Source organism: Protobothrops mucrosquamatus, unplaced genomic scaffold, assembly GCF_001527695.2.
Source record: "Protobothrops mucrosquamatus isolate PMUCROS unplaced genomic scaffold, P.Mucros_1.0 scaffold2443, whole genome shotgun sequence".
Lineage (NCBI taxonomy): Eukaryota > Metazoa > Chordata > Lepidosauria > Squamata > Viperidae > Protobothrops > Protobothrops mucrosquamatus.
The window spans coordinates 172552-198224 of record NW_015388515.1 but is presented as its reverse complement, the minus strand read 5'-3'; the positions used below and the strand labels follow the sequence as shown (position 1 = coordinate 198224).

Sequence of the window (25673 nt, the reverse complement as noted above, 5' to 3'; positions counted from 1 at the left end):
AAAAGCCCTGAAAAATGTACAGTATATATGGTAATCTTCCACAGATAATATTAATTAGATTTTGCATGCAATTTTTAAAAGCTGGGAGGGAGATGGAAAAACTAAAATATATTCTGTTCTGAGAGATTTTATCTCAGTTGCATATCTTATAATTTACCTTACTAGAACAACACCATCTTGAAAATGCCGAGACTTTCGCACATGCGTGTGTGCATGCACGCGCACACACAAACCCCAGAAAGCTTCTTTCACACATTTGCCTTACATTCTACCTACTTCCTTACCATCCTTTTCTCTCCCAGCTCTTATCTTGTACAATCTAGACTGCCTCCCCCAATTCCACAATCTTCCCCAGATGTGTTTGAGCAGAGTTTCTCAATCTCAGCTACCGGTACTTTAAGATATATGGACTCTAACTCTGGAGTACACACATCTTAAAAAGTTGTTGCAATAGAGAAACAGTAGGTTAGATTATATTTCCCACCAGTGCTAATTGGAGGAGGATGAAAACTGGGAGGAGTAGAAGAGATCTTGCATAAAGACTAACATTATAAAATCCTACTAAATCCCAAGGCACTGGAGTGACCCTTAAATTCCCATAACGATTTTGGGGCCACATTTATAATACATGTTCTGTAACAAGTCCTCTGAGTTTGATGCAGCAAATCAGACCCACTTTTTTGTCATTTTTCCTGGAATAACATTTAGAAGTCTCAGTCAGATCGCACAGACTGGTGGTTATTTCCCAAATTACCTATTATTAAAATAAAGTTTGCTTATTGGACCCTAGAAATCGATATCCCTAAAGAATAAGGAAGCAAGATAATTTTTTCCCCCTTTATCTGAAGCACTTCATGCAGCAGTGGGGTCCGCAGGTGCAAGATCATGCCTTTTTTTAAACGAATATTCGTTTTTTCCAGATGTATCCAAATAAATTAAATGCCTGCATAATTTGGATTAAAGTATTGCTCCTTTTTCTCTTTCCGCGGGCTTTTAATTCCCCACCAGCAGCAGCAGCAGCCCACTTTTTGTTTTCGGATGAAGAGTTTCCCTTGAGCCGAAGTTTAATGAGTCGTATCTCTAGTTACCATTCTAAGCAGAGAGGAAGCAAAAGGCTGGCGAGATTGAACTCTGCTTAATCCCCTTTCGCCGAGGTTTTGGGGGGGGAGAGAATTTAGCTAATGTGAGTGTAAAAAGGCCCTGGCGCGGGCGGGGGAAGCGGCAGAAGGAGGGGAACCGGGCGGGGGGCGGGGCGGGCCCCTCTGATCCTCCCCCTCCGGCCTGGCTCTTTTCGCGGCCCATTGTTGGCTCGGAGCGGGCCGGCTGTGCGCTTCGCGGGGGTGTAACTTGAGAGCTTTCGCTACAAAGTCCCAGCGCCTATTGCAGAAGCCGACAGAAAGCTCGCGAACTGGAATGCGGCTCTGGACGCGGCCGCGTTTTTTCGCTTCTGCCTGCCCGGGAAGATCCAGAGGAGAACGCTGAAGGTTGTTGTTGGCGGCGGCGGCGGCGCCTTGCCGGATTTATGCTTTGCGCGGGACGGAGCGCCGCGGCCAACAACCGGGACCCTGGCGCATCCTTTTCTTCCTACCCTCCGAGGAGCGGAGCCCGGGAAGACGGAGTAGTGGAACAGCTCTAAGCCGGCAGGAGGAGGAAAGGTGGGTCCCGGGTTGGTTGCCTAGCTTGCCTTGAGGCACCGGGGATGGGAATGGCTCCCATGGAGAAGGTCGGCGCTCTTCTCTCCAAAAATCGGGCAGCGGGGCGAGAGGCAGGCGCCGAATCCCGAGATCTTGCCCACGGGAACCCGGAGACCTTCCGGGGCGACTTTGACCCGGGAGGGTCTGCAAATCTGTTACTAAACCGTCCGGCTGCGCAGAAACTTTTTTATTTTTTGGTCGGTTTAAAAATTAAGCCGTTCTCGGGAGGACGACCTGAAGCGCAACTTCTTCCACGCCATGCGCTGCGAACATGCATGGTGCCCACGCGCGCCGCGGGGATGTGGCAAGGCGCAGATCCGCACCGTTCCACTCTAAACGCCCCCTTCACCTGCGGCTAGCTAGGCGCAACTTTCTCACAAACACAACCCCAAACCGCGTTTAAGCGAAAAGGGATTGGGGGGGGTCCTTCCATGGCACTTAAATCCATTCCTTTCAATGGAAGTAAACCTGCATTATTGGAGCGCGCGCGGTGTGTGTGTGTGGGGAAAGCTATTCTGCGAATGCCCACGTGTGCTTTCTTTGGACAAGTAGTTTAAATCCTCGTACTAGGATGAAACTTCACCCTTGTTTCTTCCGTTTACCCCCCCCCCCCCAAACATTGTCTGAATGTAATGTATGGAGCCCACCTTTTCTTTTAATGGCATGGGCCAAAGCAAGTTCCCCCAGATTTGTTCATCCCAAGTTCCGGAGAGCCACGTGAAAATGATGTATCGTGGAGACGTGCGAAAGAGGGGAATTACAGATGGATTTATTTAATGTGTTGCAGGATGATTGCCAATGGTGATCTTATGGACTGATTCCTTTGTCAAATAGAAGCTCTTAAGTTTGTCTCTTGAACTTTGAGCTCAAAAAACTGCAGCTTGGAATGACATCTTAAACCTTGTGTTGACTGTCTTTGCAAGGCAGGCTGAACTGTAAACAAACTACACCCCTCCCCCCCTGTGTTAGTTTACTACGGGTAGGTGAAGCCAGCCTGATTACTTTATGGTTGTTGTGTCAGATAATTATCTCAAGTAATGGATTAATTGCATTAACCAAGGTTCAGTTAAGCATAGATAATTGTACAGTGAGGACAGGATTGCTGGGAACTTTCAAAGGGAGTACTATATTTCAAAATTGTAATAAGCTATAGACCATTTGTTACTAAAAATTATTTCACTTTTATAGCATTTCACAAATGGGTTGTTTGCATCTAGTGTTGACAATGTTTGAACATTTGGATTGGCAAATGGATGTATTCCATTCCCTGCCATTTCTTTTGAGATAATGTTAAGTAATACTTGCAGAGTCTAAAGCTCTAATAATTGTACCTGTACACTGACCCCCAACATTTTTTGCAAGGAATCCTGGATAGTTACAGATACATACTGATCATGTGTTAGAGGACAAAAGAGTGACTTTCATTTTTTCTCTCTTTTAATTAAGCATTTAAGTGTCCCAACTGGGAGCCAAAGTGAAGAAGGCAACAGGATGACAGCCCTGTGGTGTGATCTTCTTAGGCTTCTGGTGGTAGCAATTATATCTGCTTGGATATCTGCTTCCACAGAAGGAACCAGGGATCCAGGTGAGTGTTACTGGGAACTATTGCTACAGAATTAGGAGAAGTAAGTGTGTCTGAATATGAAAAACGGTATTAGGATATTTTCTATGGAAGAGTTTGCCTTACAAGCCCCAATCATCTTGGCAAGTTATGAGGCATTTCAGATTTGCTCTCCAAATTAGTGGATAGCAGCAGAGTATTGCTGCTGACTTTTAATCACTCGTACTTTAGTGAAGATTTTATTGAAGAAAAATATGTAATGGAAAGCAGTAAGTTATCATTAACACAGTTTGTCAAAGACATGTAGTGGAGTCAGTGGCAAGAAATGGAAATCTAAGATCCAAGATCAATTTGTCTAACCAAGGTTAGTTCTGAATATTTTGTACAATAAGAGCTTTCTGGAATATAAATAACCAATGTGGTGTAGCAGTTAAGTAAAGAGTTGGACTACAGGACCAGGGAGATGAAAATTTGAGCACATGTCCCCAAGGCATGGAAGTACTGAGCAACTTAAACCAGTTGCTATCTCTTAGCCCTACCTACCTGGCAAGATTGTTGTGCAGAAAAATTGTCATAGGGAATGCTATGTATACTCCTTTTGTCCCTTAAGGAAAGATAAAATATAAACCTATCTGTTTATAAACTTTGAGTGATTAGACTTTCCAAAGGTCATTGACTCTCATCTTCTAATCTAAAAAGCCTATTAAAATGAAAGAAAATTCAAAAGAAAAAGATGGAGTGTATTTCTGCATAACTAAGGTATAATCTCATACTAAAAGCAAATTGCTTTGAAGCATGACATTCCTACTGTATATTTCAAAAATGTTCTTCACTCACTCTCTGGTTCCATCTGGTAGATCTCAACTTCTAGTAAAAAAAAAAAAGGAAAAATAAGATGCCATAAACCTAAAGGCTTCCTATTCCCTGGAATTTAAGAATCACAAAGCTATTTTCTGCACATATGAAATTCCTAATTCTGACTGCCAAGTGTAAAATTTACAGGCAGATTTTCTGCAGTCAGCATACAATTGTATCTCTTTAAGTACTGTGCTAAAGTAATTTTGTTCACAAGAAAGATCTTGATAGTGTCAAATTTCTGCTTCTTTGTCATGAAGATTTTGTTAATCTTCTTTCCCATTTTACAATAGGGATAATTATCTTTTCATCAAGTTCTCACTTTGCCTCTTAATTATCTTAATTCTTGACTGTAAAAGAGCTATATTTTTTAATTATGTGTAATGTAGGATAGAACTAAGCACACCTGAATCACTTGGAAAGATGTAGATCTCTCTGAAGAAGTATCACATTGCAACATTACAGGACCGCTATCATATCAATCAATGTAATATTTATTGAAATGTGCATTGTAAGTTTCATTGTGGACCAATGGTATGAGGCTGAAACCTATGCAGATACTTTTAGAAATGTGTTCCATGTATCTCATATATGTTTATATCTGTATCTCTATATCTATAGCTCTTTCTCTATACCTATATCTATCTATCTGTCTGTCTTGTATGTATGCATATGTATATGTTTATATATTGTAATAGTTTGACATTTTTGGAGTTGTTTCTACAATAAGTAGCTAGCATCCTTGCAAATTGTCTTACTGACCTCACTGAATAATCTAATTCATTTAAGTTTGCATTTCTGGGATTCCCTAGTGGAATAAGAGTAAATTGTCCTGCCAGGTGCTTGGCACTTTCACTCATGCTTGAGAAAAGATACTTCTTCCTTGACTGGCCCATCCATGAAACAGATAGGATAATTGTTATTTGTGCCAACCAGCTGCCTGGGTGCCTCTGAGCCTACTGTCACATCATGCTGGTCATTGAGCTTTGCTGCTATCCAGCAATCAGTATTAATGGACTGAGGAAGCAATGTAATGGTTGATATAGAGTTTGTTCTCTGCTATCTCTTCTGAGATTGGCACAATAAGCAACCATGAGGAAAAAAGATCAAGAGAATAAAAGTAAAGTCTGGAGCTTCCGCCTATATAATCTGGTTTAATGAAATAATCTAGTTGTGTAATCGATGCTGCTTGTGTATAAGAATAAAAATAATCTTTGTGAGAACCTGTTGACAAATTCAGTGGGTTGTCTCACAGTGAATGTGAACTTTATTCCCAAGTAGAAGGTGCCAGATATTTGTTTAGCACAGATTCCACTTGTCAAAGTCCATTGCTTAGGTGGCAAAATGACAGGACATCTTTTTGGGTCCCATAAATGACATTATTAAGAGCTGTCAGCATTACCAGATTTCAGATTAGTTTCAAATTATTTTCTTGCTCGGTAGAAGGATTTTGAATTACTTGGAAAGTTCTTAAACACTAATAAACCCAATCTGAAATTGTCAGTTAAGAATTGGAAAGTGAGGTTACAAAGAAGGGCAACTTGAGAACAGTCTTCAACTGTACTTTTCTAGATTTGTTCAAGGTCCAAATTACATAATTTGTACAGTGTTTTCCAACATCTGAAATCTCTCTCTGGGCAGTCACTGCTTGCTGTGAATTGGCCACTGAGGCTCCTTATCAAGCTGACTTCATCGTGTTCTTCTAAAGGGGAGGGCTTTTCTTCCTTTCCAATCAGAATGGTTTCCTCAGCCGGGAGGAATATTTATAGCAGATAACTTAATTACCTCAGCAATTACATTAAATGATTTTTTTTTTAGTAAAGAACAGCTGCAAGGGAATATTCCCCTCTGCACAAGACCAGATTCCTACATTGAGGACGAAGGCCAGCAGTTGATCTATACAGGCACGCTATTTCATTGGGAATTAATTCACATTCATCTTAACTTAATAAAAACGCCTTAGACTTTAACATGGAGTATCTATCTTTCTAATGAATGTGAAGCAAATCATTGATGACTGAATTCTGTTGTTAATTCTTATTCCCAGTTTGTAAGGCTTTTGATCTCAGGCACTGATTTAATATAGACCACTTTACCCTTTGCAAGGGAGCAGAAGGCCCCAGTGGCCATTCTGCCTCAGGCGGCAAAAATCTTAGGGCTCCGTCCTGAAGTTCAGTTGGGAGAGAGGATGAACTGGACATTCCTGCAAGTCACACCATTTGCAGGAATTCCTCTCACTTGGCAGCTTAGTAGGAGGGGAGGGAACCAGTGGGCTACCTAGAATGGAAAACAGCGGTTTCAGCAGCAGCTGCTGGTGGAGCAGGCTGGGACACATTGCTTTGTGGACCCAAAGAGGTGGGTCACGCCTGGAGCTCAGTCCTCTCCGAAAAAGAGGGGAGCGTTATCGGCTAAGTGGGTTGGCATTAGCCAGGTTTCAATGAGGGACAGCAGACTTGCTTCAGGAGTGAGTTGGTGGAAGGGGCTGCTGGCAGTGCTCCTACAATTGGAGCTAATGTTGGAGGAGGATGGGTCACCAAAGCAATTATAGTTCAAATCCAGGTTAGACAAACAGGGAGGCGGGAAGCTGTGGAGTCAACTGAGTGTGAAACCTCTCACTCCCGCTCATGCCACGGAGGAAAGGAGGGAAAGCTGTGTGGGAGGGAGCTAAAGGGGAAGGGAGGGGCCAGGAGGGGATGGGTGCAGCCGGGGACAAAGTTGCAGATTCAAAGCTAGTTTGCCTCCTTGTGACTTACAGGCATGCATGTGCCCAACTAGGGGTAATGGTGAAGGCTTTCTGTCCCATTTCTTCTCCCCGCCCCGCCCCATCCCATCCTGGGCTGCAGAAGCAGAGGAAGAGCTGAGAAGAGAGCCAGAGTCCTTTGCTGAAAAGGGGCTGGCCCCTATTGTGAGCTGGGGCAAGGGGAGCACGGGAAAGGAGCTGTGGGGCCAGAACAATGGGGGGAAGGGGCAGTGGTCGTGGGTTTCCTGACATGTTCATTTTGGAATCTGTCAAAACAGTCACCTTGAGCTCAGGGACTGATCACTCAATTGAGAGCTCCCACAGAGAGAATTGGGGAGGGGGGGATTTGAGCTCGAAAGTCATGCTTCAGTGTTCCTGGGATCCTTTCTCCAGCCCGGGACTGGCAGGAAAGGGGCTTTGATTACATCATTGCGGGGACAAGGGAGGGAATGCAGAACAAAAGGGATTATGGACAGGATTTGGAGAATCCCAAGGTGGAAGGGGTGGAATTGAGCAACACTCTTCCACAACTTGATTACTTTAAACTCCTATTTAGCCTATATGCATAAAGCAACAACCGTAAAACACCCAGTAAGCCTTCAGCTTGTATATGTGCTTATCTGATACTGCTTTCTCCTTCCAAATGACAGATTTGCACAATCTGTGCACAATCACAGGCTTGTGTGCTTAATTCATAGTCAAAAGAGAGGAGACATTTTTTTCCAATGTAACCTAACATTTTGGCTAGTTTTACCCTGGAGAGCAAGCCAGAAGTTGACTGCTTTCCTCTAAAATTAGAGTAACTGTAGAAGATTCCTGAATATCTTGCATGTGAGTCTGCTCCCCACATCCCAAACTTTATCCTCCAGATCTGTTAGAAATGCTCTTAATTAATTTTAAAAATGCAAGATTCTCAAAAATGTTTAAGCACTTGGGTGGGAACATATTTGAACAGAAGATTCTGAAGAAAAATGGAATGTAAGAATGCAAAATATGTATGACATTTAGCACGTAAACAACATTGTCAGATGAATACTTTTATTAAAACAATACTTAGAAATACGTGTTAAGTTTGAGCTGTTACACCCTAAGGTACCAAATATATCTTTTATACCCATTTTAAAAAGAAGGGGAAAAAATAAATGGAAGGTATGAGCAGGTCTCTCTAGTTGCATAATATATTTTGTACTTCTAGTCTGAACTTTATGGACTTCAGAAGGTGAAAGGTTTGCATGAATTGAAAATAAGAGATTGACATCACTTGCTACTTTTGAAATATTTTCACTGTGCTTATTTTCAAATGTGCATCAGATTATTCCGCAGCACAGAAGACAGGAATCTGAAGGCAGAGGCTAAATTGTGAAACAGTTTTGCTATCAGGTTCAGGAGTGATATATTGGGAGCTTTCCAGATTGGACTATCCTCCCTGATCAAACTGCCACTTCTCTGTTCCAGAGCAAAATCTTACTCTGTTGATCAGTTTCACCCAGAGTGCTGGCATTAGCAAGATCCCCACCGGGGTGGGTGGGTGGGGGACTTTTATAACGTACCTAGTTATAAAGCTAACTGCATTTTAACTTAAGATGCTGTGTGTACCCAGCTCGTGTTGTTAGTTCATGGTTCAGAATGTTCTGACAGCACTTGAATAAATCCCAGTTAAGTTGTGTCTGGACAAGCATAGCACACTAATACAATCAGTTAAAAACTTTTTTCTGTACCAAGTTAAATCTGGACAAAGACATATTTATAAGCTGCTGTTTTTAAGCGCAGCTATACTTAAGATCTTCCCGCTCTCCTAAAGTAAGGTTTTTGGAATTGGTGAAATAACAAAAGTGAGTACTTAAGCTGAATTTCTCCAGCCTGCAGCTTGCCTGGTATGTTGAGACTGTAGCAATTCAAATTTCCATCTTGAGCTTTTGGTTGCACTATTTGAAGATTGTTATGAGAACAGTAGTCAGGTTAATCAGATCTGAAGGGTACCTGCTTGAAGAAGTCTGGCAATATATGATGGAAAATCCTGCTATGCTACCATTATGCCTTAATATACTAGAGATGTAAGATTTGGATGCTGGGATAGAAGTGGCTTTGCTTTGTAGAGTTTGTTAATGGCTCATTACATTGCTCATAGTACAGTATTTGCAAGATGGCAGTAGAGCAGGAAAAACCTGTCATTTGCACTGATTGGTCCTTCTTTATATTGGACAGAGATATTTGACAGCCACATGCTTGAGACAGAAGAGGAGCATCTGGTTTTGGATCCAGGGAGCCAGCTGAAGCTCTATTGCAGCACCAATCACACTCTTGCTATCACATGGTATAAGGAAGATAAGCAACTTTTCCCTAGTGAGCGCATCCACATTCAGCAAAATTTGCTGGAGATCCCTGAAGCCACCTATGAAGATTCAGGATTATACTCATGCCACGCTTGGAATACTGGAGAAAGCCTGCGTAATTTTACTATCTCTGTTGTAGGTAAGAGCATAAGACTAGGAAGGATTGCAGTGCTCTAACTGCTTTCAAAGTATCTGAAGAGATTTAATATTTTCAAAGAAACCCAGGAAGTGGCTTGCTATATGCTGAATCAGATCACACAATCCACTGAGCTCAAGATATCATCAGCAGACATGGTATGATTTTAGACCAGAGCCAGGATGCTCAGAGATTGAGGTTGTGCACTGTCACACATTATACCAAGCATGTCAAATTGCCAGCCCGCAGGCCGGATGCATCACGCTGAAACCATGCCCACCCCATTGCCGGCAATGGGGAAAAAGTCATGATACATCATGCGACATCACGTGACTTCGCGAGTTTGACATGCCTGCATTATACCAATTAACAACCATAGTGTCTCAGATTGTACATATTTATTTATTAAATTTGTTGTGGCTGCCTACTCTGGACAGCTTACAATATTGAACTGCACAATTAAAAACACAATAAAGTAATAACCACTCAGGTTAGAAAACAACCATAACTAAAGAAAATGTAACAGGGTCCTCACAGCACACATTAATTCTAGGCCTTTAGAAGGCATCTTCCAAAACACAAGGATGGCTATAAGGTGGAGCTTCCTGTGCAAAACAACATCTACAATGTAATTCATGGTGTACAAATCTAGCACTGCAGTGCCAACTCTCTTTATTTGCCCTTTGTAACTGCCCTTCCTTACATCCATCTAACATTTTGCTTCTTCTCCTCAAAAAGTGCTGGCACAACAGCAAAAAAACAACAACCCAACCCTTAATATGTGGCATCTATCCACTGTCCCATAATTACTTGGGGGTGTTTTAGTACAAAGTGTCATCTCTGCTAATTTTGATTTTAGATTCATTGGCTTCAGGGGACGATGATGAAGACAGTGATGTGGAGAATGCTCACATTGATTCTAATGAGGAGCCTGCACAGGCCCATCGAGGTTAGTATTGGGGTCATTATCCTCAGTCTTGTGGACTGTTACCTTTTAGGAACAAAGACACGGAGGACTATAGCAGATATCTTCCCTCCGTTGCAAAAATCTCAAGGAACCCAAAAGTGTGGGACAGTTATTACCATCACTCTGCTACCAAGGATGGTGCACGACATGGCCTGCCACTGATGTCTTTCAGAATGTTGTGTATTCCTGGCAGAATGAATGCAGTGCTATCATTCATTTTGGCACACTGTTGAGTGCCTGTGTAACATTTTCTGTTCCTTGTATTGTTGTTGTTGTTTTCTTGGAAGCCAGTTCAAGGTTCATCCTCTCCCTGCCTCAGTTGTAGCACAAAATCCAATTTGGTTCCCAAGAACACAACACTTCTGAAGCCTTCACTAAAACCTGAATGGGTCACGTCATATTTTTTTTAGCACCCTATTGGACACACCCTCATCGAATGGACAAGAAGCTGCATGCAGTCCCAGCAGGAAATACAGTCAAGTTCCGCTGCCCAGCTTCAGGAAATCCCACCCCATCTATCCGCTGGTTGAAGAACGGGCGGGAATTCCGTGGGGAGCACCGTATTGGAGGAATTCGGGTAAGACTTAAATGTGTTGGATTGTTCTTTCCTCTCCCCACTTCCTTCTCCTTCCATTTGCTTGGTTAACCCACGAGGTTTTATGACTTAGGGCTTTGGGTGGAGAGAACTATAGAAACATGTAACATAGAGGAGGAAGAAGAAGCCAAACTATTCATGATGAAAGCCCCTTGCAGAACTATATCTTAGTGATAGATTCCTAGGCCTTTGCATGGGTGGGATTAGCATTTGTGTGTAGGAAGAGAATTACCAAAGCCTTAAATACTAGCTGTAACCCTAATCCCTTTTTAACTCTCCCTGTCTTAAATCTCCCAGAACAATACAGGTAGTCCTTGATTTACAGCGGTTCATTTAGTGACCATTCAAAGTTACAACAGCACTGAAAAAAGTGATTTATGACCATTTTTCACACTTATGACTGCTGCAACATTCCCATGGTCACATGATCAAAATTCAAATGCTTGCCAACTGACTGATTGTTTATGATGGTTTCTATGTCCCGGGGTCACACAATCCCCTTTTGCAACCATCTGACAAGCAAAGTCAATGGGGAAGCCAGAGTCACTTAACAACAGGGTTACTAATTTAACATCTGCAGTGATTTACTTAACAACTGTAGCAAGAAAGATCGTAAAATGGGGCAAAATTCACATAACAAATGTTTCACGTAACCACAGAGGTGTTGGGCTGAATTGTGGTCGTAAGTTGAGGACTATCTGTATTTCCTAACTTTGCCGCAAGCTGAAATAGCCATGTCTGAAATACGAGATTCTATTAGAATTATACTCAGGAAAGATTGATAGCTCTGCAAAACAAAGGATGCACCAGTGATAACGATAGCTTGCCTCATCTTTTCTATTCCCAGCTCAGGCATCAACACTGGAGTTTGGTCATGGAGAGCGTGGTACCCTCTGATCGAGGCAACTATACATGCTTGGTGGAGAATAAATTTGGCAGCATTCGCTACAGCTACTTTCTGGATGTGCTAGGTGAGAAGGTCTTCCTTCCCAAACCTTGAATGGGATTCTATTCTTTAATGGCAAGTTGAGAAGCAGACACAAAGCAAAGGAAACATGTTGGCCATAAGAAATATTCAGACTCTGTATAAAGGAGACCAACTCAAAGATATGAAATGGAGCACAGCTGAAAATGAAATGGACCCATCGCTATTTTCAGAACTTCCTGTGTTCATTAATGCTTCTGAGTTGGGGAGGGGAGCAAAACTCAGGTGTTGGCATCCTGCCATTTTTCTTAGGAAGGCAAAGGCACCATCCTGACCTCAAACTCCCCAGATTGAAAAAACAAAACAAAACCCAAATCCTCTGCCAGCTTCAAAGGAAGACAAAGATCTCTTGGGTCACAAAGTCAGATGAAATTAATTAACCCTGCCTGAATCACCAGGCAGAGCTTTAAGCATTTGCTTTCTTATCTCTACATTCTTTATTATCAGCCTTCTCTGGGGTTACTCTTAATCGCCCCAGAGTCTCTGGAGCCAGCCCTGGCTGGGAGGTCTTCCTGTGGTATTATGTAACATCAGAAGCATAGCAAGTTTTGCTGATCTGTGGTGGGGAAAAAATTATGATTCCACCAAGTTTTGGGGCAAGACCATTAGTGGTGCTGTGTTAAGAAGATTGCAAACTGCTACTATTGGATGGGTGTATCTTAGCTGATTTTGCTTTGTACTTTTGGCCTGTTCCGAATCACAATCAGAGATTGATGTATTGGAGACTCCAGCAGTAACCCGTCTTGAGAAATATGGTGCCCTTCAGCTGTGCTGGACAACTGGACATTTTTCCTGTTTGTTTCTTGACAGAGAGGTCTCCACATAGACCTATCTTGCAAGCTGGGCTGCCTGCCAATACCACAGCAGTGATGGGGACTGATGTAGAGTTCTTTTGCAAGGTATACAGCGATGCACAGCCCCACATACAGTGGCTTAAACACATCAAAGTGAATGGCAGCAGTTTTGGTCCAGATGGAGTCCCCTACGTGCAGATCCTTAAGGTAACCAGAATTTACTTTTTTTGAAAATGGGAGTGGTAAACAATAAACCACGTTGCTCAGTGATATTTATATTTATAACATGATGGAGCTGGCAGAGTTATAGAGACCACATCTTCACCATTTGGTGTTAATCAGTAATTGGTTTTCCTCAAGGAGCAGATGAAGAAGAAATGAGGGGTTGTAGGCAAGGATTTTGCTCTCTGTCCATGCTGAAGAATTCTGTTGACACTTTCTCTAGATCCCTTTCATTTCAAGGCTGGACATGGGTGTTTTTGCTTTCAGTGATTTTAATTTGAAAATACTACTGAGCAAGGTACCACTTATACTATATCAAATGCATAGGTATAGTATAGGTGGTACCTTGTTCAATAGTAGCAACTGTGGGAGGGATCGGATTTCTAGTGGACAGTCACTTAAATATGAGCCAGCAGTGTGCTGCAGATGCCAAAAAAGCCAACACAGTGCTGGGCTGCATTAACAGAGGGATAGAATCAAAATCACATGAACTGTTAATACCACTTTACAATGCCTTAGTAAGGCCACACTTGGAATACTGCATCCAGTTTTGGTCACCATGATGTAAAAAAGATGTTGAGATTCTAGAAAGAGTACAGAGAAAAGCAACAAAGATGATTAGGGGACTGGACACTAAAGCATATAAGGAAAGGCTGCTGGAATTGGGTATGTCTAGTTTAATGAAGAGAAGGACGAGGGGGGACATGATAGCAGTATTCCAATATCTCAGGGGTTGCCACAAAGAAGAGGGAGTTAAGCTATTCTCCAAAGCACCTAAAGGCAAGGCAAGAAGCAACGGATGGAAACTAACCAAAGAGAGAAGCAACCTAGAATTAAGGAGAACTTTCCTGACAGTCAGAACAATTAATCAGTGGAACAACCTGCCTCCAGAAGTTGTGAATGCTCCAACACTGGAAGTTTTAAAGAAGAGACTGGACAGCCATTTGTCTGAAATGGTATAGGGTTTCCTGCCTGAGCAGGGCGTTGGACTAGATGACCTCCAAGGTCCTTCCCAACTTTATTATTATTATTGTTGTTGTTGTTACTGACCTATAACCTTGCAAATTAAGGCATTCTCAAATGAAGATGGCACACTGTAATTATACAGCCACTGCAATCCAGTGACTTTTTTTAAAAAAAAGATATGATATCTTTGTTGTTTCCCTCAAAAGAAAGGCAGAGTCCAAACATGTTGATATTTTCATTTGTATCAACTGTTAGTAGACTGAATTGAAAAATATAAACAAAACCTCTTATGGCAAAAAAAAAAACCCCACCCCACTGTTAGTTTAACGCTTTTCCAGCTAGAAACGTGACTCTCATAGGGTTTTCATTAAAACAAACTCCCTTATAAACAATAAAAGTTAGCAATAAGTATAATGCATGTATAGCATACCTTCCTCAGAGATGTGGAAATGTGGACCTTCACATACATATGCTAAGTTTTGTTTATCTATCAAATTTTGAAACTCACAGAGAGGGACTCTTGACTGGTGTGCAGATAAATTATTGAAACATAGAAACGGTATATAAGATTTAAAAGGGGAGGGTTTATTAAAATTCAATGCTAAACATTAATGAAAAGGCGAAGGGAGGGGTTTCGAGGTGCTAACCGGCCTGACAGCTCTGTGCTCCTCTGTGCCATCCACCCAAGGCCACAGAGCTATGTTTTCATGTCTTTTCCGGAAGGCCAGGAGAGTGGGGGACCACCTCACCTCTGGGGAAGGTGGGCAATGGCAGAGAAGGCTCTCCTCCTGAATCCTACCCGTTGGAATTCTTTGATTGTTGGTGTGTGAAACAAACCTTCCCTGCCTGACCAGGTGGGATGAGCTGAAATAATATTAGATCATTATTACATACTAATATTAGAAGCAAGCAAATTATTCCTCAACCAAAGAGTTTTCTTGGACAACTCTCTTGTGTTGCTCACCACTAACGTTGGTCTGTCTTTTGCGTCTGTTTGGCGTTCACCCTGGTAGACAGCAGATATTAACAGCTCAGAAGTGGAAGTCCTCTACTTGCAGAATGTCTCCATGGAGGATGCTGGTGAATACACCTGCCTGGCTGGAAATTCTATCGGCTTGTCCTACCAATCCGCCTGGCTTACTGTGCTTCCAGGTGAGGAACAAAAAGGGATTGCACATTTCAGGCTTGTAAGAAAGCTGTTTGTGGTCACTTTGTTAAAACTAAACTCTTGATAGGAACAGAGTACAAAACACACAGACCCACAGACACACACACTCAACTTTAGATAACCCCAAGGCCATTTGACCAGTTCTGCCCCCAAGATATTAAGGCTCAGACAAACAGTTTGCTCAACCTTCAACAAGACAGTGCACAGATGACCTTCTGAAAAAAGAAATCTGATTAACTTTTTTTGTGCCTTGTCAGATTAAGCCGATATTATTAAAAGATTGGATAATTTGAGAGAAACTCTAGTGGCAACATGTAAAGTAGCCAAATCTCTAATTGATTTGATTTTACCAACTATCCAAGGCAGTTGCTATCACTTTAAGCAGGGGTGGGTGGGGAATGATGGCCCTCTTATGACTTGTGGACTCCAACTCCCAGAATTCCTGAGCCAGCCAAGTCCACAAGTCATAAAGGGGCCATCGTTCCCCACCTCTGCTTTAAGGAAAGGCCTGTTGGCCTGGCAGCCCCCCTCCTCTTGACCTATGGAATCTAGACATGCACATTAGCAACATAGAGTCTCCTGGAGCAGATCCAAATTCCTCCCCCCACCCCTTGTCAAAATAGCACAACACCCAGAAACTTCAAAGAATAAAAAGCTGGATGCTGCTGATAGACAAGAGGAAGGTTTTGACTGCCTACAACTCAGAACCATAAAGGGAGTCAGATGATTGGCCACACCAAGAACATTGCTCACAGCGAGATGGGCGGGAAACAAGAAAGGAAGGAAACAAGAAAGGAAGGAAGGAAGAAAGGGAGGGAGGGAGGGAGGGAAGGAAAGAAAGAAAGAAAGAGAGAGAGAGAGAGAGAAAGAGAGAAAGAAAGAAAGAAAGAAAGAAAGAAAGAAAAAGAGAAAAAGAGAAAAAGAGAAAAAGAAAGAAAAAGAAGAAAGAAAGAAATGGACATTTGCAGCTTAACATATCCAATAATGGTCATACTTCTGAACCTTTGCTTCAGAAATCTCAGGAAAACATTACAGTGGCAGCCCCCAAGACAGGAAGGACATCACCACCCAGTGCAGAACCAACCCTCTAACAAATTATACTGACATGAAACAACAACCCGCTTATATTCACCTTGTTAAATGCAAACCACCACAAAAGTTATCTGACTCCATATAACAGCATGAGAACGGCAAAGGCAGCCCAACTTACAATCAGTGTGTCTTTGAAGGAACTTTCAAACTCATTTCATCTCTAATTGAGGCAAGAGCTAAATCATTCATTCACAGACTACATTCACACATACATTGCCAGGCACCTCTCTGATAAGAAACAACTTTGAAAAAATTGAAAAATAATATGACAACAAAGAAAATGTAATAAGACATGATGTTGTTATATGAATAAAGAATATTTTTTAATGTGGAAAACATTATAGCTAGTTATGAATTTGTTTTCCTGCCAGTTTCATGACTGAAACTGAAAAGAATAAAATCTAAATGTGAACATATATCTGGGGCCTTTTTAAATACATTTGCCAAGAAATGATTGGCAGCAATAATAAATGTCATATGAATGTGTGCACATTTTGGAGTTTTTCTTAAAATATAGATTTGTAGATAATTTATTATGCAAGATCACACTCTTAAATAGAAAAAGAGAATTATATGTGGCTTTGATAGCCGTTCCAAATAGCTGTCTTCGAAGGAGACCAACCACACTAAACAATTCAATATTTTTTCTTCTGCTTTAACATCTCCAGAAACGTATTCAGGTATTGACAGTGTTCAATGTTAATTTAACTATAGAATTAATTAACTGAAGATTTATTTGCTCTTTGCAGATGAAGAAGAAGTTGAAGAAGTATATGCCCCTGAAATCAAGTACACTGACATAATTATCTACACTTCAGGGTCTTTAGCTATTGCTATGGCTATTGTCATTGTTGTTTTATGCCGCATGCAGATTCAGCCAAGCAAGCAGCCTCTGGAACCAATGGCTGTGCACAAACTCTCCAAATTTCCTCTTATCCGACAGGTATGTAGCAGAAACATTGATCTACCGAAGTAAGAGGGCAATTAATCACTGAATTAATTTTAAAAGTTCCCCAATCGTGAGCAAAGCTATCTACAGGTAGTCCTCGACTTACAACCACAATTGAGCCCAAAATTTCTGTTGTTAAGTGAGACATTTGTTAAGTGAGTTTTGCCCCAATTTACGACTTTTCTTGCCACAGTTGTTAAGTGAATCACTGCAGTTGATAAGTTAGTAACCTGGTGGTTAAATGAATCTGGCTTCTCCACTGACTTCGCTTGTCAGAAGGTCACAAAATGTGATCACGTGACCCCCGGACACTGCGGCCGTCGTAAATATGAGTCGGTTGCCACACGTCCAAATTTTGATCACATCGTCTTGGGGATGCTGCAAAGGTCATAACTATGAAAAACAGTCATAATTCACATTTTTCAGTGCCATTGTAACTTTGAATGGTCACTAAATTAACTTTGTAAGTCGAGGACTACCTGTATAAGTATGGATGTTGATTGTAAACAATAGGGACCTGTGGTACCCCAAATGATTGTAAAATACAAGTTCCCTACATCATTAAGGGCTCCCAAAAGATCTCTCAATATTTACTAAGGTAGATCTGCTGATCTCCTATGTGTAGACCTCATTTAAGAGTCAGACCAGTTGTGGAGAGACAGAATATTACTAGATGGACTTTGCATAGTGTATTAGCTGTATCTATTCTGCTATGTCACCTGCGGCATTTTGTTACTTGAATCTTATCATACTTGCGTCCAGTCTGTTGCTGCTCTGGAACAGAACCACGTTCAGGGACCAATCTAATGTGTCCTTGGTTTGCCTCATAGTTCTCCTTGGAATCAAGCTCCTCAGGGAAGTCCACAACATCACTAATGCGTGTTACTCGCCTCTCCTCAAGCTGTACTCCCATGCTAGCTGGGGTTATGGAAGTGGAACTGCCACTGGATTCCAAGTGGGAATTCCCACGGGACAGGTATGCATATAAGGAGGTGGGTTTTTTACTGCATTTACTACTGGAGAAGCGCAGCTATGTTTACAATATCTTAACAAACTGAAGCTCTGTTAAAAGATGGAAAATGGAAAAAAAATGCCTATAATTCCTTATCAAGGTCTCTATTTATTCTACTACAAGGAGCTGGTTCCTACATTTTTTCTGTTACCAAGTTTTTTATGTCAAGATATCCACAGACTAAAGTTTTCTATGTTCGTACAAAGAGAGAACTTAGTAATTATTGGTAACATGATAGTTCCAAAATGACTACTTCATTCAGAACAAATAAAGAAGGAATATGGCACACTTGCTTTGTTACACATCTGTGTTGCCAGTTAAATGATGTAAGCATATATTATTCCTGTCTATGTGAATTGAGCCAAAGCTGCCATCTTCATTTTACAACAGACTTCCACAAGCTAAGGCCTCCCAGATGTGTAGGATTACAGCTGAATGTTCACTTGTGAAACACTGCTCCTCAACAAAGTGTGCAGCAGACAAAAAACTCAAGTATCACAATTATCCCAAGGCAATCAGATATGCCACATTTGTCCATGTCAAAATTGCCCTTCAGCCACTCCTTTCTGGCATATAGGACCATCTGTTAATTGAAAGCTATTGAAAAGGAATTGCTACAGTTGTCCTTGACTTACGGCCACAATTGAGCCCAAAATATATGTTGCTAAACGAGACATTTGTTAAGGGAATTTTGCCCCATTTTACGACCTTTCTTGCCACAGTTGTTAAGTGAACCAGGTGTTAAGTTAGTCACATGGTTGTTAAGTGAATCTGGCTTCCCCATCGGCTTCACTTGTCAGAAGGTCGCAAAAGGGGATCACATGATCCTGTCATAAATATGAGTCAGTTGCCAACTGTCTGAATTTTGACCACATCACCATCTGGATTCTGCAATGGTCGTAAGTGTGAAAAATGGTCATAAGTCACTTTTTTTCAGTGACATAATGTTGAACGGTCACTAAATGAACTGTTGTAAGTTGAGGACTACCCATACTTGTTATTGAAAGCTAGTCAATATCCGCACTAGTCTTGACATCTGGAAGAATAATATTCCACGGCTAAAAGGATTCATTGTGACTTTAGTAACTCATAGATCAGCCTAAGACACAACACTTACAATCTATTTAGTTGGGTTTTTTTTAATCAAGGTTGCAGCCCTGCAGCACCTTGTTAATGTTGCCACATTTTCCCATTTCTGAAGTTGTCCTTTTTTGTTCCTAGGCTGGTGCTAGGCAAGCCCTTAGGGGAGGGCTGTTTCGGGCAGGTGGTGAGAGCAGAAGCTTATGGGATTGATCCAGAACGGCCAGAGCGTCCTCTCACTATTGCTGTTAAAATGCTGAAAGGTAAATGTACTTTATGGGACCCAAAGCCGCATCCTTTTCACTTCTGTCCTTTCATTATTGGTGGTCTTGTTTTTTTGTTTTTTTAAAGTTTTTTATTAATTTTGAAATATCCCCCCCCACTTACAAATATAAACATACATTAATACAACTTTAGTATTAGAAGTTTTACAAACATAAACGTTAATATTGCAAAACAGCCCGGCAACACCCCCTCCCCGCGTCCGCCCTCTTTTCTCCTCCTTCAACCTCCCTACACATCCCACCTCCTTCCCTCTCCTCTTCCCACGGGCACGGTTTGGGGACGCTAACCGAGCATTAGCTCGGCAGCACCCCCTCCCCGCATCCGCCCTCTTTTCCACTACCTATCTACTTCCCTCCTATCCTCTCCTCTTCCTCTCCCTCCCTTCGGACACGGTCTAGGGGTGTCTTCTTAAATACGTAGCTCTTCATATCGTTTCGAGAATCATATAAGCTTATTTCTTTCCCTTATTAGATAATGCTACAGATAAAGACTTGGCTGACCTCATTTCAGAAATGGAGATGATGAAACTGATGGACCAACACAAGAATATCATCAACCTATTGGGTGTCTGTACCCAAGATGGTGAGTGACTTCATTTCTGGCTAGGAGGCAGAAAACACAGTGGGCATTGCGGGAAGGGAGAGGATGTTTGGGAGGCAAAAGGTTGAGAAAGGATGACTCAGCTGGAACGAAGCGGAACTCATTGGGGGAAAATTGGGCATTGCAACTGTAAGATCTGACAGAATGCCAAACTTGAACATGGGCTCTCAGTGGAATTGGGAGCAGAAGTTAAGATAATTTTGGAGACATTTTTTGATACCATCACACTATGTAACTGCAGGTCCTCTCTACGTGATTGTGGAGTTTGCTGCCAAGGGGAATTTGCGGGAGTACCTGCGAGCCCGCCGACCTCCAACACCTGATTACACATTTGATATTACCAAGATGCCAGAGGAGCAGCTTTCCTTCAAAGACTTGGTTTCTTGTGTTTACCAAGTAGCCCGTGGCATGGAGTACCTGGAGTCCAAGCGGGTAAGAGGGATCTAGCCAGATAGTGGCCATTGTCATCTATCATGATGGTGCTCCAAGAAACCCTCTTGGGTGTATTGGTCAGCTCTGATCCAGAAACACATAATTTCAGTTCACAGCCACAAAAGCTTTAGATGTTGAGAGTTTGGAAAAAAATCAGAGAAGAGCAACTAAGATGATTAAAGGCCTGGAGATTAAAACATATGAAGAACGGCTACAGGTTTTTGGCTAGTCTAAAGAAAAGAAGAAATAGGGGAGACATGATAGCAGTATTCCAGTATTTGAGGGGCTGCCACCAAGAAGAGGGGGCCACGTTATTCACCAAAGCACCAGAGGGCAGGACAAGAAACAATGGTTGGAAACTGATCAAAGAGAGAAGCAATCTGGAATTAAGGAGACACTTCCTGACAGTGAGGACAATTAACCAGTGGAACAGCTTGCCTCCAGAAATCGTGGGTGCTCCATCACTGGAGATATTTAAGAGGCTAGACAATCACTTGTCTGAGATGGTATAGGTTCTCCTGTTTGAGCAGGGGGCTGGACTATAAGACCTCCAAGGTCCCTTCCAGCTCTATTCTATTCTATTCTAGATTGGGCACACAATATTCTTCCCAAAATGGTGACTAAATTATCATTTTTATTGTGACAGGAGAAATGTAAAAACATAAGGAGTAATATTATTTAGTTCTAATTAATTTTAAGTTCAATTAAATTCTCGTATCCAACCACTTTGGGGAATGAAACCACTTCTTGGCATAAGACTCAGACCAAATATGTTCTTTGGTCCAGAAAAATTATATGGATTGATACTTGATTATATCCTCTGGCATCTTCATTCCACTCCATATTAAGTTTGCTATTGAATTGCCTGAGATCCAAGGATAAAAACAGAGTGTTGTATATATCAGGCCTGAGAAGAAGGGAATTAGAAAGATGTAAAAAATTCCCTGCTTATCGTGTTTATGTTAGAAGGCGTAATAAGCTAATCTACGATGACAGCAAGGTTATAGTAGAGTCCTTGGAGTTTGATGCAGCTCTTTCATTTTCCTTCCAGTGTATTCATCGGGACCTGGCTGCTCGCAATGTTCTTGTTACTGAAGAGAATGTGATGAAAATTGCTGATTTTGGCTTGGCCCGTGGAGTTCATGATATAGACTACTATAAGAAAACCAGCAATGTGAGTGAAAAGACCATTTGATGGCCACAGGGTTGCAAAAGGGTCTAGTTGCTGCTCAAGTGCTTTGGAAATGCAAAGCATCATAGGGAAAAACATGAGTAAATTAAGAATATTTAGGCACCTCGGTCCCCAAAATATAAAAAATAGCAAGAAGGGGTCAGTTGATCTAGTCATCTAAACCCAAGGGATTTTTTTTCTAGATTTATTTATTTTGAAACAAGCCAGTCTCGCGTAAGATTAAACCAATTCCATCCAATCACTCATGTCATTAGAACATTAAACCCAGCAAACTGCCCAGTTTTGCCTACATGCAGTAGCCCTGCAAGAAAAGGAACAGAGTGTGGCTGGATAAGCAAGCTTTTCCATTATACCACTCACCATCAAGCCCCAGAAGCACAGAATACGATCAGACACTGACCGTGCCATGCCCATTGGCTCCTGCCTGGCCAATGGAGACAAGAGCAGTGATGCAGTGGAACCTTTCCAGTGCTCTGTCGATGCAAGGACTGTGTATTAGGATGCCTTTATGATGACCTTGTGGAAGACAATGGATGGGGACTGTTCTGAAAAAGATGGCTGTTAATGTGACTCTCCATTGCCAGAACCACCAATGAGATCTGGCTATCTAGGCAACTGGCAGTATTTTTAAGAGGAACAGGGACAATGGTTGGGAAACAAAGTACCACAGTATCTATCAGTGAAGTTTATTTGATTCTACAGGGAGTCCTCATCTAGCGACTGCCTCCCTTAGCAACCGTTCACAGTTACCATGATGATGAAAAGGCAACTCTACGACCCGCTCTCAACGTTTATCACTTTCCCTGTCTATAAAGCAAAAGAAAACTGAACTAAGTTTATAAGCCCTTAGTGACCACTTGGCTTAACAATGGAGTTGCTGGTCCCAATTGTCAATAAATAAGGACTTACCTGTACTTTTGAAGTATAGAAAGTAATTTAAAAAATAAAAGATTTGATAGAGTTGTGGGACAATACGGTATGTACGAATACTATTCTTTGGAAGGAGAAGGAGAGAACTTGTGAGAGCCGCTCTGTTACTCAAAAAAAAAAACAAAAAAAACAGCAGCAATGAACTGACAGCTTCTTATGTTTACCTGCAGGGTCGCTTGCCTGTAAAATGGATGGCACCAGAAGCTCTGTTTGACAGAGTGTACACACACCAAAGTGATGTGTAAGTACGAATATGCAAGACGAGATGGTTCTCACTATCTAATCATCCTATAGAAATGTGCCCAGTAAAACTACCGTACTGACTAGTGCGGTGTAATATTTTGGATCTGCTTCCAAAAAGTGTTTTGAAGTCCAAGTCTAGCATCTGTCTGCAACATTTTAAAACAGGTGTCTTAAGATATTGCAGCTTCTGCCGTACAGTCCCGGGAAAAAAGGCATAACTGTTTAGGATGTTGTAAATAAATTTTATTCTCTTGTTCCCATCAACTTGTGGGGATCAAATCTAAAGTTTGCACACCTATAGATAAATATTGCAAACTGTTTCAGATACATCTCTTTGATTTTTTTTCCACCTATTAAAAAACAGTGGAATCTGCCTTATCTGGAAAAAAAAAACCTATTGGTCTATCCAGGGCTTTTTTTGTCATAGAACACCCAGAACGGAGTTCCGGCACCTTTTTTGGATGGAACCTTGTAGGGTAGGCAAGGCGGGTTGGCTATGACGTGTGTGAGTTCCAGCACCTTTTTTTTTTTTTTTAACACAAAAAGCACTGGGGTCTATCTAAATCCACAATAGCTACACTGACTGGCTGTAACCCATTTTAGAGTTTCAAACAGCTGTCCATGGAAATGGTTGAAGAGGGGACTTTTTGCACATCTACTGTGCCTCTAATACAACATATTGCAACTCTCCCCTGAGTATTTTAGAAACATGGAGAATAATTGGAGTCTATTATATATCAGTTCCCTAATGTTCCTAGTACATGAATCAAAGTTTTAATCTAAAAGCCAGAGCAATGTGTCCATCAAACTACCTGTAATCGATCTATTCAGTATAAAGTCACTTCCTCCCTGAAATACATTTTTATTTCCACCCTGGATGGATGCATGCTGGATATTTTTGCCTCTTTTCCTCACTTTAAGGTGGTCCTTTGGGATTCTCATGTGGGAGATTTTTACACTGGGTGGCTCCCCGTATCCTGGCATCCCAGTGGAAGAGTTATTCAAACTCCTCAAAGAAGGTCACCGAATGGACAAGCCCTCCAATTGTACCCATGAACTGTAAGTAGCACTGGGCCTCCTGAAGCCACATTTCCCAGCCTGTCGTCTTCCAGATGCATTGCATCTGTGTCCCATAGAGGCCTGAGGTTTTTCTTTTTCCAAAATAGGTACATGATGATGAGAGAATGCTGGCACGCTGTGCCTTCCCAACGACCCACCTTTAAGCAGTTAGTGGAGGGATTGGATAAAGTCCTGGTTGCTGTCTCTGATGAGGTAGGTTTGAACTCCCAGGGGATGGTTCCGCTGAGGATATATAAACAGCTGGTTATTGGCAACAAAAAAAGTAGGAATTTTGCCTTTATCCCTATGAATGCTGATTATGTATTTTTTTTTCCCCAGTATCTGGACCTGTCAATGCCTTTTGAACAGTATTCCCCGTCCTGTGAAGACACAACTAGCACCTGTTCCTCTGATGATTCAGTCTTCACCCATGATCCTTTGCCAATCACTCCTTGCCTTTTTCCTTATCACAATGTAAGGACATGAGGAGGGGGACAGGCCATGGACACTAGAGAAAGTGGCATTTTTGTGTTTTTTCCCCCTTCGTTCCTAAAGGATTACATAGTTTGAGAACTTAAGTTCTCAGAATGTCCCTGGTCGAAGAAACTGCCTGGAGCTATATTAGCAAGAACTAAAAGTCTCATCAAGCTTCTGGAATCTGCTGGACATCTGCTGTCCAAAGTTCATCAACAAGAACCAGATGGCTTCCTTACACGTGTCTACGGATGCTCCAGGCACGATGCTTCAATACCCTGTAATCTCAGGTCCCCTCAAAGCTGTTGCTCTAGCTGAGCCTTCAATGCAGCCAGCTGACTGAAGACAAGTAAGACCAGATTAATAGGAAGTAACTTAGTCCTGGAGAGAAGGGCACTCTCTAACTGCAGGAGCTCTTAGGAGCATCACAGGGTATCCTGCTTCTTTTTCTGATACATTCCCAATTTAATAATACTTTAAAAAGACTTCATGATTTGGCAGGAGTCAGCCAGCCAGCTTTCTCAGGCAGTCCCATCCTTATCTGGACACACCATCACAAGGATGTCCTACCTAGGACATGGACCTTTCCTTCTGGTTCCTGATGTCCTCTGTACATAACCCTAGAGATAAATATTTATGTACATATCACTTCTAATGCACATGAATTACCCGCACCCATAAATTATTTTTTTGGAGTAGAACCTCTGCCTGGAGGTGTTTTTTTTTCCTGCATCTCCTGTTGAAATGATTGCTAGACTAGTCTGGCCTCAGATGGTATGTCTAAATCGCTATGTAAAGTTCAAATGTTGCAATTTAATTTGGTTCTTGTGTAAATGAATATCTGTGAAGCTTTAGAAAGGAAGGCACAGTGTGTCTAAATTCCCTTTTTAACAACTAGCCATAATCTGATTTTCCCCTCCATGATCTGTAGAAGAGAAGGTGATTGGATTTTTCAAGGCAGAATACAGTTAGTCTAATGCAGCTAAAGCAATAGAGAATCCAGTGGCACTTCAAACTCCAATATATTTATTATAGCATGAGCTTTTGTGAACATAACCCAAGTGATCCAGTGAAGGAGTTGTTATCTTCAGCTATTTAACTAAGGAAGTAGAGCATAACTCATCAAATCTTTTGCTCCAACAATTTTGTGATTCTTAAAGGCCACAAGACCCTTTGTTTCTGGCCTGACATCATACAGTATTCAGCAGGTTCCATGTTTCACATTTGACATCCAGGCCAGATGTTTTGTCAGGTCATCCCTAAGCACAGTATTCCTAAATTTTGTAATTTTGCCAAAAGTTCATCATTT

General features: G+C 41.7%; 1 protein-coding gene across 1 annotated transcript; it reads left to right on the top strand.

Annotated features, from left to right (window-relative positions):
* Nucleotides 1-1635: 1635 nt before the first annotated feature.
* On the top strand, nucleotides 1636-25016 carry FGFR4 (fibroblast growth factor receptor 4). Its single transcript, XM_015824997.1, has 18 exons — nucleotides 1636-1655; nucleotides 3141-3279; nucleotides 9056-9322; nucleotides 10179-10268; nucleotides 10697-10863; nucleotides 11729-11852; nucleotides 12677-12867; nucleotides 14862-15000; nucleotides 16858-17051; nucleotides 17888-18033; nucleotides 19291-19412; nucleotides 19906-20016; nucleotides 20276-20466; nucleotides 21518-21640; nucleotides 22759-22829; nucleotides 23753-23890; nucleotides 23998-24103; nucleotides 24230-25016. The coding sequence occupies exons 2-18, from the start codon at nucleotides 3186-3188 to the stop codon at nucleotides 24374-24376; spliced, it is 2421 nt and encodes an 806-aa protein (XP_015680483.1). The 5' UTR covers nucleotides 1636-1655; nucleotides 3141-3185; the 3' UTR covers nucleotides 24377-25016.
* Nucleotides 25017-25673: the final 657 nt, after the last annotated feature.

Coding starts and splice junctions, on each gene's coding strand:
- FGFR4 (XM_015824997.1), top strand. CDS start 3,186: ATGACAGCCCTGTGGTGTGATCTTCTTAGGCTTCTGGTGGTAGCAATT. Junction 10,269..10,696: donor GCCTGCACAGGCCCATCGAG/GTTAGTATTGGG, acceptor TATTTTTTTTAG/CACCCTATTGGACACACCCT. Junction 22,830..23,752: donor TACACACACCAAAGTGATGT/GTAAGTACGAAT, acceptor CCTCACTTTAAG/GTGGTCCTTTGGGATTCTCA.